The 14,666-nt window shown below is 51.0% G+C and overlaps 1 protein-coding gene across 3 annotated transcripts in view; it reads right to left on the reverse strand.

Moving 5' to 3' along the window:
- Positions 1-1,272: 1,272 nt before the first annotated feature.
- Positions 1,273-14,666, reverse strand: part of Dpysl5 (dihydropyrimidinase like 5) — an 86,341-nt gene continuing 72,947 nt past the window's right edge. For all 3 annotated transcript variants that reach the window (XM_004839150.3, XM_004839151.4, XM_004839152.4), the window contains exons 9-13: positions 14,129-14,270; positions 12,455-12,597; positions 11,859-12,066; positions 5,999-6,167; positions 1,273-4,408 (exon numbers count right to left, since the gene is read on the reverse strand). In XM_004839150.3, coding sequence (XP_004839207.2) covers positions 4,323-4,408; positions 5,999-6,167; positions 11,859-12,066; positions 12,455-12,597; positions 14,129-14,270 — 748 coding nt within the window. In that variant the 3' untranslated portion in view covers positions 1,273-4,322. The remainder of the gene's footprint in view (positions 4,409-5,998; positions 6,168-11,858; positions 12,067-12,454; positions 12,598-14,128; positions 14,271-14,666) is intronic.

Here is a 14,666-nt window from a genome sequence, read left to right on the forward strand (position 1 = left end):
ATTCTCATAATTGTGGCCAGTCTGTCTAGTGAAAAACGACGCTCAGAACTTTCAGTCTCAAACGACAACTTGCTTTTAAGAATAAGAAAGTAAAGAATTTTCGTTTGGAAAAAAATATTCGATGCATCTGATTCTAGTCAGAAAGACAGTACTCAGACAGGATGAATATATTGATGTAAAGCAGAATACTATGAAACACAAGATGTTTTAAAATCAGATTTAGCACAGAATTAAGCTCAAGAAGAAAATGCATTATTGGTAACACTGTTAAAGGACTTTTAATTAGGACTATAATTTATCTACCTTCCCTGTATCTTGAGGTGTTTTTCACTTTGGTACCAGGGATCAAACTCAGGAACTTGTGCTTGTGAGGTGGGTGGTGGTGCCACTGAGCTATATCCTTGGCCTTTGAGGTGCTGTTTTGCAGTCCCTTTTCCTGTCTTTCTCTGTATCCTTCTGACACCTTGCACATAGCCTGTCATATGCGTGCCTGTGCAGTTTTCAATCCAGATCCTTACTTTGTATTTTAGGCAGTTAATCAAATTCTGTTAATGCTCCTAAATATGGTGTGCAGATTTCCTCCACACTACCTAAAATCTCATTAGTTTTGTCTTTGTGTGTGTGTGTGTGTGGGGTAATTGAGAAATAAGTACAAGTAACCACAAAATATTAGAAGCAATGATTCACTTACTCTTTAGTGTGAAAGAGCTTCATCAGGTAATTCCTCCAACATCCAGCTGAGTGGAGAGAGAAAGAGGGGAGTCTCGATGCAGTGGATGGGGTTTTAAGGGTACAGTGGATCAACCCTGCACTAAAGGTGAAGTTCTAAAAGGTCAGAGAACAGTGATGGCCCTCTGAAGACACACTGGCCCTGGGACAGCGCTTTGTCATCTGATGCTGAAGACACAGTTCCATCTGCCGCAGTTGTGACGGATGGGGAGGGGGCACAGGCTTCCCACACAGGAACTAAGAGAACAGTGACAAAGGGTAGGTTTGGGGCATCTAGATTTTTCCCTTTTGTATCGAATGCTTGCTCATTATTAGTTTTTCAGATAACTTAGCAACCTTGTTCTGGAAAATCAGGCACCAAAAATCTTGGTTTTGGGATCTTTGGGAATCTTTGTCATCCAACTTTTTAAACTCCAGGCTGCTTGGCCTCCCAGTGAGCTCCCATGTGGCAGGAGGGATGGATCAAAGCTGAGTTTTCTTAGCCAGTGAAGCCTGACGCCTGCCAAACTGCCTGCTCTTTGAATAAACACAACAGAGACCAAGCAAGAAGTAGCTACAGTTTAATACAAACCTGCACCAGAACACAATGTGTCGGGCTGTTTTGTTTTTGCCTCGAACGGTGGCCAAAGCACAGGACTGTGTGTCTTCTTGGGGTTGACACAATCTTAGCACCATGACATTTACAGAGGAGTGAGGAAGTCACTTGGGTGCTGGGGGCTCCATCCTGACCCCAGGCTGTGCCTGCTCCCTCAGCAGCTGGAGGGGTGTGGTTTCCCGTGGTTCCATGTTTTCCGGGTCAGTGTGGGAAAAGCCCTCATTTGTGGCACTGGCTTGACAGAGGCCTACTGTGGACTCCTAGCACTACACACACACACACACACACACACGCACACACAGTAGCACAATTTTCTGGTAACTTAACCCCACAAACCTAGAGAGCAGCTAAGGCAAGAACAACAGTATTTATTCAGCAAGTACAAGACCAGTTTGAGAGCTGCATTCGGTGCAACCAGAGACCCTTTCTGTTCCAGCCAAGGGCCACAGAGCTGGCTGGAGCTCTGTTTGGGGCAGGGGTGGGGGGCGTGACTGTTCATTTAGCTCCTTGAACCTCCTTCTGATTTCCATCTAGAAGCTCCTGAGCAAGGGCAGGGTCTATGGAAGGGTGAGGGTGGATGAAATGGAAGGCCCATGGCGGACTCCTCCCAGATGTGGCCTCCCAGCGCCCCGGGTCACAGGTCACGCATCCTTGGGTGGAGGCACTCAGAGAAGGTAAAGCTTTGCTCGCCCAAGCAGGGTGCTCTGCCCAGCCAGCCCCACCACCACTGGGCTCTTTGGCATCTGCCCAAGGCCACGACCCAGCAAGGGCTGGTCAGGGTCGCGGTTTCCCTTACCCGGGGTGGCTTCCTCGATCCCAGGTCCCTATGTACCATGGATGCCTCTGCTCCCTGGGTTACCATCTCTGTCCTCTCAGCCCCCAAGGGAGGACACTGGGAGTGAAGGGAAGATGTGGATGCAGCTCATAACACAGGGGAAGCCTCCAACACTTTTCTAGTCCTGGCTCAAACCAAGATATGCATTAGCTTGTTTACAACAAAGTTGAAGAAAAAAAAATCTATCTACTTGTGCAAAACAAAGCAGAGTGCCTACTGGGGAGTAAGTCTTTTCGTTGGTTATACTCTTGGTGGGATCAACAACTGCCATCACCTCCACCTCCTCTCCACAGCTGGGCTAGACAGCCAAGGCCATAGGTGGTCATCGTTACCTCTGGGGCCAGATGGCCGAAACCTTCTGTGACTGAGTTCCCACATATAGAACATGGGGAGAATAATACAGTGGTACCTTGGTTCATGAACTTAATTTGTTCCATGGTTTTGGAAAATATGGCCACGTTTGTGTTTGTGTGGGAAAAACGGCTTCAGTTCTGTTTGTCACCCGATGCAAAGTTTGTAAACAAAAACAAATTTTGCCAAATGCTTCTGCTTGTGAACCAAACTGTTTGCAACAAAAATGCTTGTGAACCGAAGTGCCACTGAATACGTTCCATTGTCATGAGGATCAAATGAGAGCTTGCATATGGAAGCACTTTGATACATGAAGAGCACTATAGTGATGTGCAGAGTATGACTATTAGCCAAGGGTCCAGGGGCCTCCTGCAAGCGTGGGGTGCTCAAACCAAGGGTATGACATGAAACCACTTCCCTGAGGGGGAAACAAGGTGTACCAAGGGCAGGGCGTGGAGCTACTTCTCAGATCGCTTGGGGTGGATAAAGATCACCCTGGTTCTTCCTGGAACCTCTGAGGAGCTTCTGAGGAAGGGAGGGCCCACCAGACATGCAGGGTGATGAAGCCGCTGCCAGTGAGGACACGGTGCTGACCACAGGACCCCGCGGCACCTGTGCAGGGGATGCGGGCTCTACACCCAGTGGGCTGAAGCCTCCCTCCCTGGCCCCTCTGACCAACCACTCCTCCCTCTCAGCAGGCACATGGCCTCTTGCCAATCACACAGGAGGAGTAGCCAGGCCTCTGTCCAGCAAGGGGAAGGTACAGGAGGCTCTGTGTGTGAGGGCGTGTGTGCGTGCGTGCGTGCGTGTGTGTGTGTGTGTGTGTGTGTGTTAGTGCTGGGAGTGACCAAGGGCAAAGATGGGAAGGGTCACCTGGCTGCCTGCTAGTCTCCAGGGCCAGCATCAAGGCCCCCTCTCGGAATGAAGAAAACCTGACCAGGAGGGGAGGAGAAGGGGCCTGGCCCAGGGCCTACAGCAACTGGAGAAGCCCAGGCGGGGTGGGGGGGGGCTGCAAGCCGCCCCACCCCACCCTGTGCTCTGGTTGGTGGCGAGTGCAGCATCTCCTACGGACCACATCTATTCCTGTTTCTATGCTATGCTAGTGACACAAAGCACTGTTATTTTCCACAGGATGCACAAACAAGTCAAACCAAACCACTGCGCAAACCAAACGTGCAAAACAAAACCATTTACACTCGCCTGGCACCAGCCTCGGACCCCACCCAGCTACCCTTCTGGGCCTGGGCCTCCCAGAGGGTGTGGGTATGGAGTGCAGAGAGGCTGGCAAAGGGCACAGGGTGTCCCAACCACACCCACACCCAGGATGTCCTGGGCATGGCTGGGGAGCTGACAGGCGTGACTTGGGAAATGTCAACGCAGGGTCTCAGGGGCTAGGAGAGGGAGGTCTGTACTTATAAAACGCATCTGCTAAAGTGCTCTGGACACCAGGCTGGGTGGCCAGGGCCAGGGCACTAAAGTCTGGGCCTTCCTAGAGCCAGCACAAGAGGCAGTGGTGACGGGGGAGCTGGGCAGGTGCTATGCAGTGGGCTCTGTGCATAGTGTGGGCTCCCAGGGCCCAGAGACGCCCACCCAGGCCAGGGCAGGAGAGGAGCACAGCAGGAGGACAGCTCAAAGTGCCTGTCAGGGGTGGCTCCAAGTCCAGTGAATCACGTTCTGGCGAGGGGCTCCCCGGGTCCTGGGGCCCCCGTAGGCGGTGCGTTGCCCAGCCCAGCCTCTCCCGCCCCCTGCAGCTGCGGGCGGCAGGCCCCCGCGGAGTAGCCTCGCTTGCGCTTGCGGGGCTGGTCGGTGCCTTTACCAAATGCCGCTCGACCGGCCTCCAGGGGGCGCGAGGATCCGAGCCGAGGCTCGCTTTGGGACGTGGTCGTCGATCTGGGAACCTGTGGGTAAGGAAGCGCAAGGGTGAGGCAGGCTCCTCCTCCTAACAGGCCACGCAGGGGCTGAGCTCACCCTGCAGGAGTATGATCTCACCGAGTCCTCACCCCGACTCCATCCAGCTTTACCCAGGAGGAAACGGTGCATGCAGACCACACTTCAGCCTGCCGCCACACGTGCCTCAGAGTAGGTAAGACAGGGTACAGGGATGCTGTCCTAGGGTTTTGGAAAAGGAAAGAATCTTACCGAAAGGCGCCCACATCTTGAAATCCCAAGAGTTACATAAAAAGGGAGCCCAGAGAACAGAGAGGACTGCTTCAGCCTGTCCCACTTAGACCAGCCAAGACCTGGGATGGGGGGGAGGTGACGGGCTGCCAGGGGTCTGCATGTCTGAGCGGAGCTCTGCCCAGTCTTGGCTATGGAGCAGGGGCAGAAAGAGTCACTGACCAGTGCGGGCTCTGGAGCCCTGGGAATCCTCACCTGCTGGACTGGTGAGGCCTGTGTGTATCCAACAATCCTCTAGACACACATCTCTGACCCTTGGCTTTCATGTCCCATCACTAGTGCAAGTGGCAGTGGCCCTGAGGATGTGTGAGTGGGAGAGATCCCTCCCTGAGGGCCACCAGCACCTCCGCTGGGAGCCACATGTCCCTGTCAGAGCTGCTCTCAGCATAAAGCTGGGGAGGAACCACAGCAGGCAGGTCCCCTCCCCAGCCCTCTGGCTTGGCTGCTGTCTCTTGTGCTGTGACGGTGTTTGGCCTCATCCTCGTGGTGAACTTTACACTGCAGGTGGAATGACCAGGTCTTGTTCCTCTCGCTGTCCCTGCTCTAAGCACAGCCTCTCTGGCTGGTCTTGAGCTCACTGCCCACTTCAGATGGGGTGGCAGCTTCCCCCAATGCTGCCTGGAGGACCAGGGCCTCTCTCAGCCTGTCCTTGGTCTCCATTTATGAGGTGAGGACCTCTGCCAAGTACCACGGAGCATGTGGGACTTATGCTGTTGGTCACAGCAAAGTCCCTGAGGCACAGAGAGCCATGGCCGGGAGGAGCCCAGGATGTCGCTGAGAGATGCCGGCATTAAGAAAGGGGACAGGATATGTTCAAGGTACCCAGAAATTCTGCAGGTGGACCAGAGCCAGGACATGGTCCGAGACAGAGAGATAGATAAGGAAAGAAACAGGAAGCCAGAGGTTAAGAGTAAAAGATCTTAACGTTAATGCAATATACCGTATATGCAACAATCCTTGGTTAGAAAAAAAATGAAAGGAGGGCAAAAGCGAGGATGAGATGGCAAAGCCAGAGGGAGGAAGAGTAACAGGAATAGCAGGGTAACAAACCCTTTGGGGAGGCTAGAAAGGGAGGGACAAAGGGGCGCAGTCCCATGAACCAGAGGGCACTGATCCTTCTCAGCTCGGGTCACATTTGGGGTATCCCTGTAAGCAGGGCGCTCAAGATATTCCAGGGTTAAAAATATCCTTAGAACCCAGGAAGAGAGCCCAGGTGGGCCTGTCCTGTCCGGCCCCACTAGTATCTGCCTCTGATGGCGGACCTGCGCTCATCGCAGGACCCAGAGCCAAGAGGGGGCCCTCGCCCTTACCAGAGAGGCTGAAGCTGGACTCGTGAAGGTCCCGCATGCCCCCGTGTCGGGTGACTGGCCGTGTGGGGGTGTCTGCCAGCGGAGTGCCCATCTCTTTCTTCCCAGGATTCATGACAACTGCGACGTCCCCCAGGTAGGGAGTGCGGTCCACGCCCCTCACCTTTAAAGTCTGGAAAAGATTTCAGCATTAGCGCGAGGCGAACGGCTGCAGTCTCCTCCGTGGCAGATGGGATGTCAGACGCTGCCACTATGCTCAGGTCCCAAGTCATGCAGATGACAAGGCCTCTTGCACCTTGAGGGCAGGGACGAGCGAATTCTTGAACCTCCTAAATGGCGCACGCGCACGGGTGCCTGTGCCGGGGCAGGTGCGAGCGCATGTGCGCATGCACAAAGCAGAGGCGCGGCCTCACACAAGGCAATGTTATCCTCTCACTGCTAGCTTCCCACGGCCGTGCCTTTTAACGCTGTCTGACAACTGTGAGATCAGAGGGAATAGAGATACTACTTAGTTCTGTCCTCACAAAAGATCAGGGTTAAGGGCTGTATTCAGCAGCCGGGCTGCCCGGGTTCTCGTCCCAGTTCTACCCCTGCGGAGCTGTGTGGCCTGGTGAGAGTTAGTCTGTTTTCTTAGGAAATCTGTTCTTATGGAATCTAAAGGCCTGTATGTGTAAAGCTCTCAGAACTGCTCTGGTCCAGCCCATTGGGCTTCACCACCCTGAGAAGCGCTACTGTGAGGAAGAGGAAGGGTGTGAAGGGTGTGCAGGGGCCTGGAGGAGCCGCAGAGCCCGTCTCCCCCGGTGCTCCTCAGTCACAACAGCAATATCGCTGCGAGAAAAACAGACACGGAACGATTTCTCCAAGGCCTCTCCTCATCCTCCACCCAGGTCTGTAGCTCTGCTCCAGCCTCGTCCAGCCTCAGAAGGCCAAGCCGGGGCTGAAGGGTTCAGGCCTCTACCAGGCTACATTTGGCCTCCTGATCCCCCTGCACGAGGCCGCTCTTTTCCCTCGAGTCTGCACTCTAGGCTGCTCACTTGCAGTGTTTGGAAAGTGCGTTTTGTTTATGTATTTATTTTGATCCTTTTTCTGCATCCCTGAACTCTTGTTAGCAGAGGGCTGTGGCAGAACAGGGACTATAATTGGTTTCTTCCTGAAGACCTTAAAATGTAATTAGACCCAGAGACTGCTGAACCCTGACGTTCGTTCGGGTGACAGACCGTCTGTAGGGTTTTGCTCTGGGTTTACTGAGGGGGGCTCAGTTGTTGCTGGGACCCCACTTCCTGAAATGCAATGCAAAAGAGACATCATGTATATGCAGCATTTATGTGGAGTTTTTCTTTCTCTTTTTCTTTTGAAGTCATGAAAGCTTTATGCATGGGATTTCACACCTCTGCCATCGCAGACCCACCCATGGGCATTATTACAGTGTCTTGCAAAGGGTCAGTTTTGTTAGGAAACATGCAGAATGCTGTTCTCAGCCTTGTTTTTCCAGTCATGGTGTTTTTAAAGTCATTTCTTCAAGGGAAACAAAACAATTTAGTTTGAGCAAAGCTTAAGTGTACTGGCGTGCTTCTGTGTGACGTCCTTGTTGCCAGGCCCTCAGGAGGCCATGAGCTGGGCCCCAGTGGAGGTTTAGCTCCAGAAGGACATGCTTTGCTCAGTTGTTGGGCAGAGCTGCCTCTCGCCCTGGCCTGGCCACTGTGGCACCTAGGTGACCTCACCTGGTGCTGTCCCTGATGGTGGAAAGCATTGTGTCTGCCCTGGGACAGCCTTGCTGTCCTGTGAGTTTGTCACCCCCGGGCCGGCACCTCTAGGATGGTGGTGTCAGGCAGGCACCCCCTCCAGCAGCTGGGTACGGGGCCCACTGGGCAGCTCTGCTGCTCCCACCTCGCCTGCTGGTCCCAGCCCTGGGGGAGGCTGGCAGGGTGCTGGGTCGTCCTGGCTACTCCGTTGTAGGTCACTGTGGACCACGGGCATCCCCAGGGCCACCTGAGCCTGGCTCCGCCAGTGAGGCAGGCTTGGAGTTCCGTTTCTTTGCAAGAGGAGGAAGAAGAGGCGGCCTCCCCCGTGTGTGAACTCCATTATCGCAGTGGTTGTATATTCAGCTTAAGTACTCATTATTTCTACACTGAAAGAAGATTTTAACGAAGGGAAAAAACAATAGCAGTAACATTCATATCTGTGGAGCAGCTAACTCATACACAACTCCCTGCTTTCTGTACAGAACTAGCCAGTGTAAAAATAACTAACATGTAAATACTTTTTTTCATTTTACAGCATTGTATTATACATGTATATGGTGGGTCCTTTTTCAGAAACTTTTCTTACTTGGTGGTTGTCTTGTTTTCTGGGTTGGTTTTTTTTTTTCTTTTTTTGGTACTGGGGATCGAACTCAGGACCTTGCATTTGCGAGGCAAGTATGTGTTGTTTTTAACTCAGGAAGAAAAATGCTCATCTGCCAGTGGGGACAGAGTGGCTGGGCTGGGGTTGTGTGGTGTCCCCTCCCGGCCTTGCCCTCTGCGCCCCCTCACCTGCCCGCCCGCCGCACGCTGGGCCGAGCGAGGGGCAGCTCTTCTTGCTCTAAGTCAGGAGTCTCAAGTGACATTTTTTTCAATTAAGGGAAAAATCCCATTTCCAACCTTGACATGGTCCAGAGGGGCCCCTGCCCCCTGTGTCCTCTGCTGCTGCTGATGACAATACGATAGTTTACTCTGCTACTCAAGAACTATTTTTATGTAATTAATGTATCCTCTCTTGTTTATAATGCCTGATTTTAAAAAGGAAAAAAAAAATGTCATTAGAATAAATGCTTTAGATAAAGGGCCTCCGGACTGAATTTATATCGACCCCAGCATGCTTGCTGGAATGTTCTTGTTGAATTTTTCCCCATCAACCTGTGTCTTTGTAGTTTTCTCTTTGAAATGGGAAAGAGTAACGAAGACACTTAGATGCTACTCTAAGGACCTTACGTGTGTTAACATATGTAATTCTCACAAAGCTTCCCAAGGAAGTGCTACTATTACCCCAGGTGGCAGTTGAGGCCCAGAGGTGTTAAGCTATTTGCCTACAGTCACACAGATGCTGAACATCTGGGCCAGGTTACAAGTCTGACTGGGTCTTGCTGGCCAACGCTGTACCACAGCTCCCGATCTCTGGTGTTATGAAACCATTCTGTTTCTTATCAGTTCCCAGGCCTATCCAGCCTTCCCCTGAAAACTATTTCTTTTCTTAGTAAAATGTCTTCCCCATCTCTCTGGAATCTTTCGACTTCACCCACCTTTTCTTTTTTTTGGTACCGGGATGGAACTCAGGACCTTGCGCTTTTGAGGCAGGTGGCGGAACCACTAAGCTAAATCCCCAGCCCAGCAACTTTCTATATTATGTTTTGCAACAAAAAGTCCATCTGCTTCAAAGATCTTGTGTCTTCCCAGAAGTTGTAGGCATAGGCACGAGAGTACAGGGGCCTCTGTCGTCTCAGTTCTCTCAGAGGGAAGGCGGCTTGTCCCAGCTTCTGGGCTCTTTGCCCTGGGGTCCTCTGGCAATCTTCCTGGGGAGTCTGAGTGCTTGGCCTGGGCCAGGGCTGCATCTACACAATAGCTGACCACTGGGAGATCAGAAGCTTTGAGACAGCCCCACGGTCAAAGTGGAGGAAAGAAGGTGGGCTTGTGGTCTCCCCAGGGCAGGCAGGTTGCTGGGCAAAGCTCTGCCCCCGGCGGAAACCCATGTTCCTTTACTGTGCAAGACAGAGTGGCCCAAGCATGCCTCATACAGGCAGCTCTCAGCTCAGGCACTGCATTTATGGCTCTGTGAGGCCATCTGGAAGAGCTCCAGGTTCCCCTTTGCAGAGTTTCTGGGAATGCAGGGACCAGGCGCCCTCCGTGACGGGCAGGGTCTCATCCCTTGGCATGAGCTGCAAATGCTCAGCCTATGCTTGTCCTCAGATCACCCCTGTGGTGGTCCTTAGCCTGTGGCCTGGGGCTAGTGCCCTCCCTGCACTGGTCCAGCAGTGGGCTCTTGGGAACTGGTATCCACTTGAGAGGCGGGTTTTTAAGAAGCTTGAGACACTTGCCCTGGCCCCTTTCATCTTTATTTTTTTTTGGTACTGGGGATCGAACTCAGGACCTTGTGCTTTCGAGGCAGGTGTGGTGCCACTGAGCTAAATCTCTGGTCCCTGGCCCCTTTCATCTTATTTCCTGACTAATGTCTTTTTAGAGATTGCCACAAACCATTGTCAGATACTATTTTTTTCCTTAAAATCGAGATATAACCGGGGTGGGGGGGGATTTAGCTCAGTGCTTCTGCCGCCTGCCTCGAAAGCGCAAGGTCCTGAGTTCAATCCCCACCAACCCCCCCCATTGCGATATGACCAGTATATCATGAAATTCACAGTTTTAAAGTCTACAGTGCAGTGGGTTTTAGCATATTCACAAGGGTGTGCTACCATTGCCACCATCTAATTCCAAACAGTCGCATTACCTACAAAAGGAACCTCCTATCCACCAGCAGCCACTCTTCGTTTTTCTCCTCATCCAACTCTATAAACAACTAGAAATCTACTTTCTCTCTGTGGATTTGCTCTTCTGGATAGTTCATATAAGTGGAATCATACAACATGTTACTTTTTTGGTCTGGCTTTTTTTTTAAACTTAGAATTTGGTTCCAAGATTTGTCCTCATTGTATGCAGGGTCTATAAGTATTTCATTTCTTTTTGTGGCTGAATACTATTCCACTGAATGGATACACCACAATTAGCTTATCCAGTCAACAGTTAACATACATTTGGATTGTTACTATAGTGCTACTATGGACAACCATGTACATGTTTTTGTGTAGACATGTTTTCATTTCTCTGGGGTGCATAGCTAAGAGTGGAACAGCTAGGTCATATGCCAACTCTAGATTTAAGTTTTTAGGAAAGCCAAACTGTTTTTCACAGCAGCTACACCATTTCACATTTCCTCCAGCAATGAGTGAAGGTTCCACTTCCTTCACATCCTCACTCACACTTGTTATTGGGTTGTAAGTACAGCCTCCCTTTGTTAGATAATCCTGTACATCAACACCTTGCTCTTCCAGCTCCTTTTCCTGCCCCTCCTCTCCTTCCCTTCTTCTTTCTCTCCATGTCTCTGTCTCCCTCCAGACAAGACCTCACACTGAGCTACATCCCCAGCCCTTTTTTATTTGGAGACAGGGTCTCACTAAGTCACTGAGTTGCCCAGGCTGGACTTGAATTTGTGATCCTCCCATCTCAGCTTCCAACAGTGCTGGGATCGTAGGCATGCGTCACCACACCTGGCCTCTCCCACTCTTTCTGGCCCCTCTGCTAGAGGGAGGGCTGAGGCCTCCTGCCCACCATCTACGCCTGGGAAGCACTGTGGAAAAGGAGGGACCATTCACCTGCCTCAGTGAGAGACCCTGAGTGTGTATTTTGATTCAATGCTGTGGCAATGAGGGCCTTTGCCTGGCACCTATGCCTGTTCCCCCACAGCAGACCTGGCTCATAAAAGAGCTCAGGGACCTGACAACTCAGGGCTGAGGGTAGAGAGCTTTTTCCAAATACCAGCTCCTCCCTGCCTTAGTTCACAGCAGGGGAGTGTGTGTGTGTGTGTGTGTGTGTGTGTGTGTGTGTGTGTACCAAGAGATGGCCATTGCTCCAGGGCCCCAGAGCCTGCATATCAAGAGGCACTCAGCAGCCACAGTCCCAGGGAACTCAGGGCTCGCCACTTTCCTGTTCCTTGAAATTCTATGTAGGTATCAAAGCTGGGGAATGGAAACCAGCTCCGCACTGCACTCTCAACCTTGAATATTCAGCAAAGGCTGCCTTGCCCTCTTCCCATCCTCCTCCTGCCCTTGGCATGGTACCTTCTCTCTCTGGACCAGCTTCTTGTAGACAGTATCCGGGAAGGACCTCAGTGGGCAGAACTTGCCGGTGCCCTCAGCGCACATGAAGACGCCGTTCTCGTAGACCACGCGGCCCCGGCTGATGGTGACCAGCGGCACACCGTGGCAGCGCATGCTCTCGTACAGGTTGAAGTCTCCCCCCTGCACCTGGGTGCTGGCGGAGATGGTCCTGGAGGAAGACAAGGGCAGGGGAGAAAGCTGAGGAGAGGGAATGACATCCCTGGTCCACGGAAAGGGACCCTGCCCTCAGGGAAGGGATGGACTCAGGCCCTGAAAATTCCTGCATTTACGTCCTAACCCCAGACCTTAGAACGGGACTGTGTTTGGGAGAGGGTCTGTTGAAGTCCAGTGAGGTCATATGGATGGCCCTGACCCAATCTGACGGGTGTCCCTGTGAGGAGAGGAGAAGGTGACACCAGGGGCGTGGGTGCAGAGAGGAAAGACCATGTGAAGGCAGTCAGCAAGCCGGTCATTTCTCAGGACGAGAGTGGTGCAAAGATTATATGCCTCTGGGTCCCCAAGTCCCTTGAGTCCTGCAGACTAGCAGCAAACTTTACTTTGTGGCTTCTGGGTCCCACACCACCACGTCGGCGTCGGCACCAGGGATGATGCGGCCCTTGCGGGGATACAGGTTGAGGATCTTAGCAGCGTTGGAACTGGTGACAGCCACGAAACGGTTCTCATCCATCTTCCCTCCAACCTGAGATATTGCAAAAGTCCCAAGTTAAGCAGGCTCTGGTCCCACAGGAGCCTTATTCCTCTCTTCCTCATTCAGTAGCAATGGCGAGGGGGCTCTAGTGCCGGAAGGCTGCCAACCCAGGGCACATGCACACACAAGGGGTGACTCGGGGTCTCCCTTCATCTGTAAAGGGGTTCACAGTTGTTCCCCCTTATCTGACTGTGGCCCGCAGTGGAGGCATGAAACTGCAGACAGTACTGAACACTAGAGAGACTGCGTTTTTCCCTGTATGTACATATTCCTATGAAAAGATTTATTAAGTAGGAACTGTAAGAGATTAGCAACAATAACTAATAACAAAATAAAGTAAAAGTTATTGCAAACTTATGAACTATTTTTTCCTGGAATTTTCTGTTTAATATTTGCAGACCAAGGTTGACCACAGATGGTGGAAACTGTGGAAAGTGAAACTGCGCGTAAGGGAGGATGACACAGACTGTGTGTTTTGGGAAAGCATCTTTCTGCCCCTTCCATCCACCCTCCCTGAGAGCCGTGGGGACTCTCTCTTCAAATGGCACTTCTTGAGCCGGTGTGTAGCCCTTCCCTGAGCAGGTGGCTTAGTGTTACAGACTTCAAATCTCTTTGGAGCTCATACTGTGTCGAGTCTAAACCGTGATAGATCAATACCAAAAATACTTATTCTTCATGGGCAGGGCAGGTGGTATTCAAATGAAGTTCCAGTTCCTATCTTTTTTGAAATGTAATAAGACAAAATATACCAAGAGCCTTAAAAATGCTCATATCCCTCGGCCCAGGATCTGCTTCTAGGAATCTGTCCTAAAGAATTAATTAGAGATGTTAACATGCATGCATGAACAAAGATGTTCTCTGCAGCATTATTAATGTAATAGTTTGAAGCAGCCAAAAATTAGGAAAACTGTGAAGGATGACATGATTACATATGGCACACCCATTGGAGGGTATATTATTCAGCCATCTTGGAAGTTAAAAATTTTTTTTTTTTTACTGTACTGGGTGTTGAAGTCAGGGCCTTCACTCTGAGCCTAAGACCCCAGCCCTTGTTTTATTTTACTAAGACAGGATCTCACTAAGTTGTTAAGTTTTACTAATACAAGAAGACACTCAAGATATACTGTCATACTGAAGAAAAAAATGAATCCAGATATCAAAATATGGTACATGGATTGAACTAGCAAGAAATTTACCAAAATGTTAATAGTTGAATTTCTAGACATGGAATAACCTCAATCTATTTTTTTCTTATGCTTTGGTATTTTCCAAATTTCTATGGTAGAAATTTATAATTAATCAACTTTCTAATTCAGGGGGGAAACAACTTTTTTATCTTGTTTTTTTGGGGGTCTGGGGATGGAACCCAGGGCTTTGTGCATGTTAAGCACATGCTCTGCCACTGAGCCATGCACTCAGCCTTTTGTCTTGCTTTTGAGTGAAAGAGGGAGCTAGGGTTGAACCAGCCTCTCCTGGCCAGTCTTTGGCTGGAACAGAGAGGCGGGGTGGGGGGGACACCTACCACTCCTCGTTCCCAGATGACGCTCATGCGGTCCTGCACGCCACTCACACCATGCGGGATTTTGGTAAAGTCCTCCTTCCCCATAGCTTTCTGCTTTGTGGTGAATGGCCGATGATCTGACGCCACGATGTTCAGAGTGTCACTGGGGAGAGAGGAGGAAGCGATCGGTGAGGAGCCCCAGAGGGTAGGGACAGACACAAGAAAAGCCTGGGTTTGGGAGCCAGGCAAGGTTGATTCCAATTTTGCTTCTGCTACTTAGGAGCTGGGTGATTTCTGTCAAGTTACTGCATCTAAGCGAACCTCAGTTTACTCACCTACAGAATGGGAATATGGGCAGAGTGTGCCATGGGAGATTTTGGGCCCTTGGGATGGTGATTTTTAAGATACTGGGCAGAGATCAATTGAATCTCGGGTTTAGCTAAAGTGAGATGGTGGAGGTGGTTTTACTGTCATGGAATCACATGCTAACTCCGTCTCTGACCACTACCAACCCCTGCTGGCAACAAGCAGGTGCTTGGTAAGCATCCCTAAGTTCAGT

This window comes from Heterocephalus glaber, unplaced genomic scaffold (genome assembly GCF_053883595.1).
Source record: "Heterocephalus glaber isolate CG9 unplaced genomic scaffold, H.glaber_assembly_v1.0 deba00001457, whole genome shotgun sequence".
Classification (NCBI taxonomy): Eukaryota; Metazoa; Chordata; class Mammalia; order Rodentia; family Bathyergidae; genus Heterocephalus; species Heterocephalus glaber.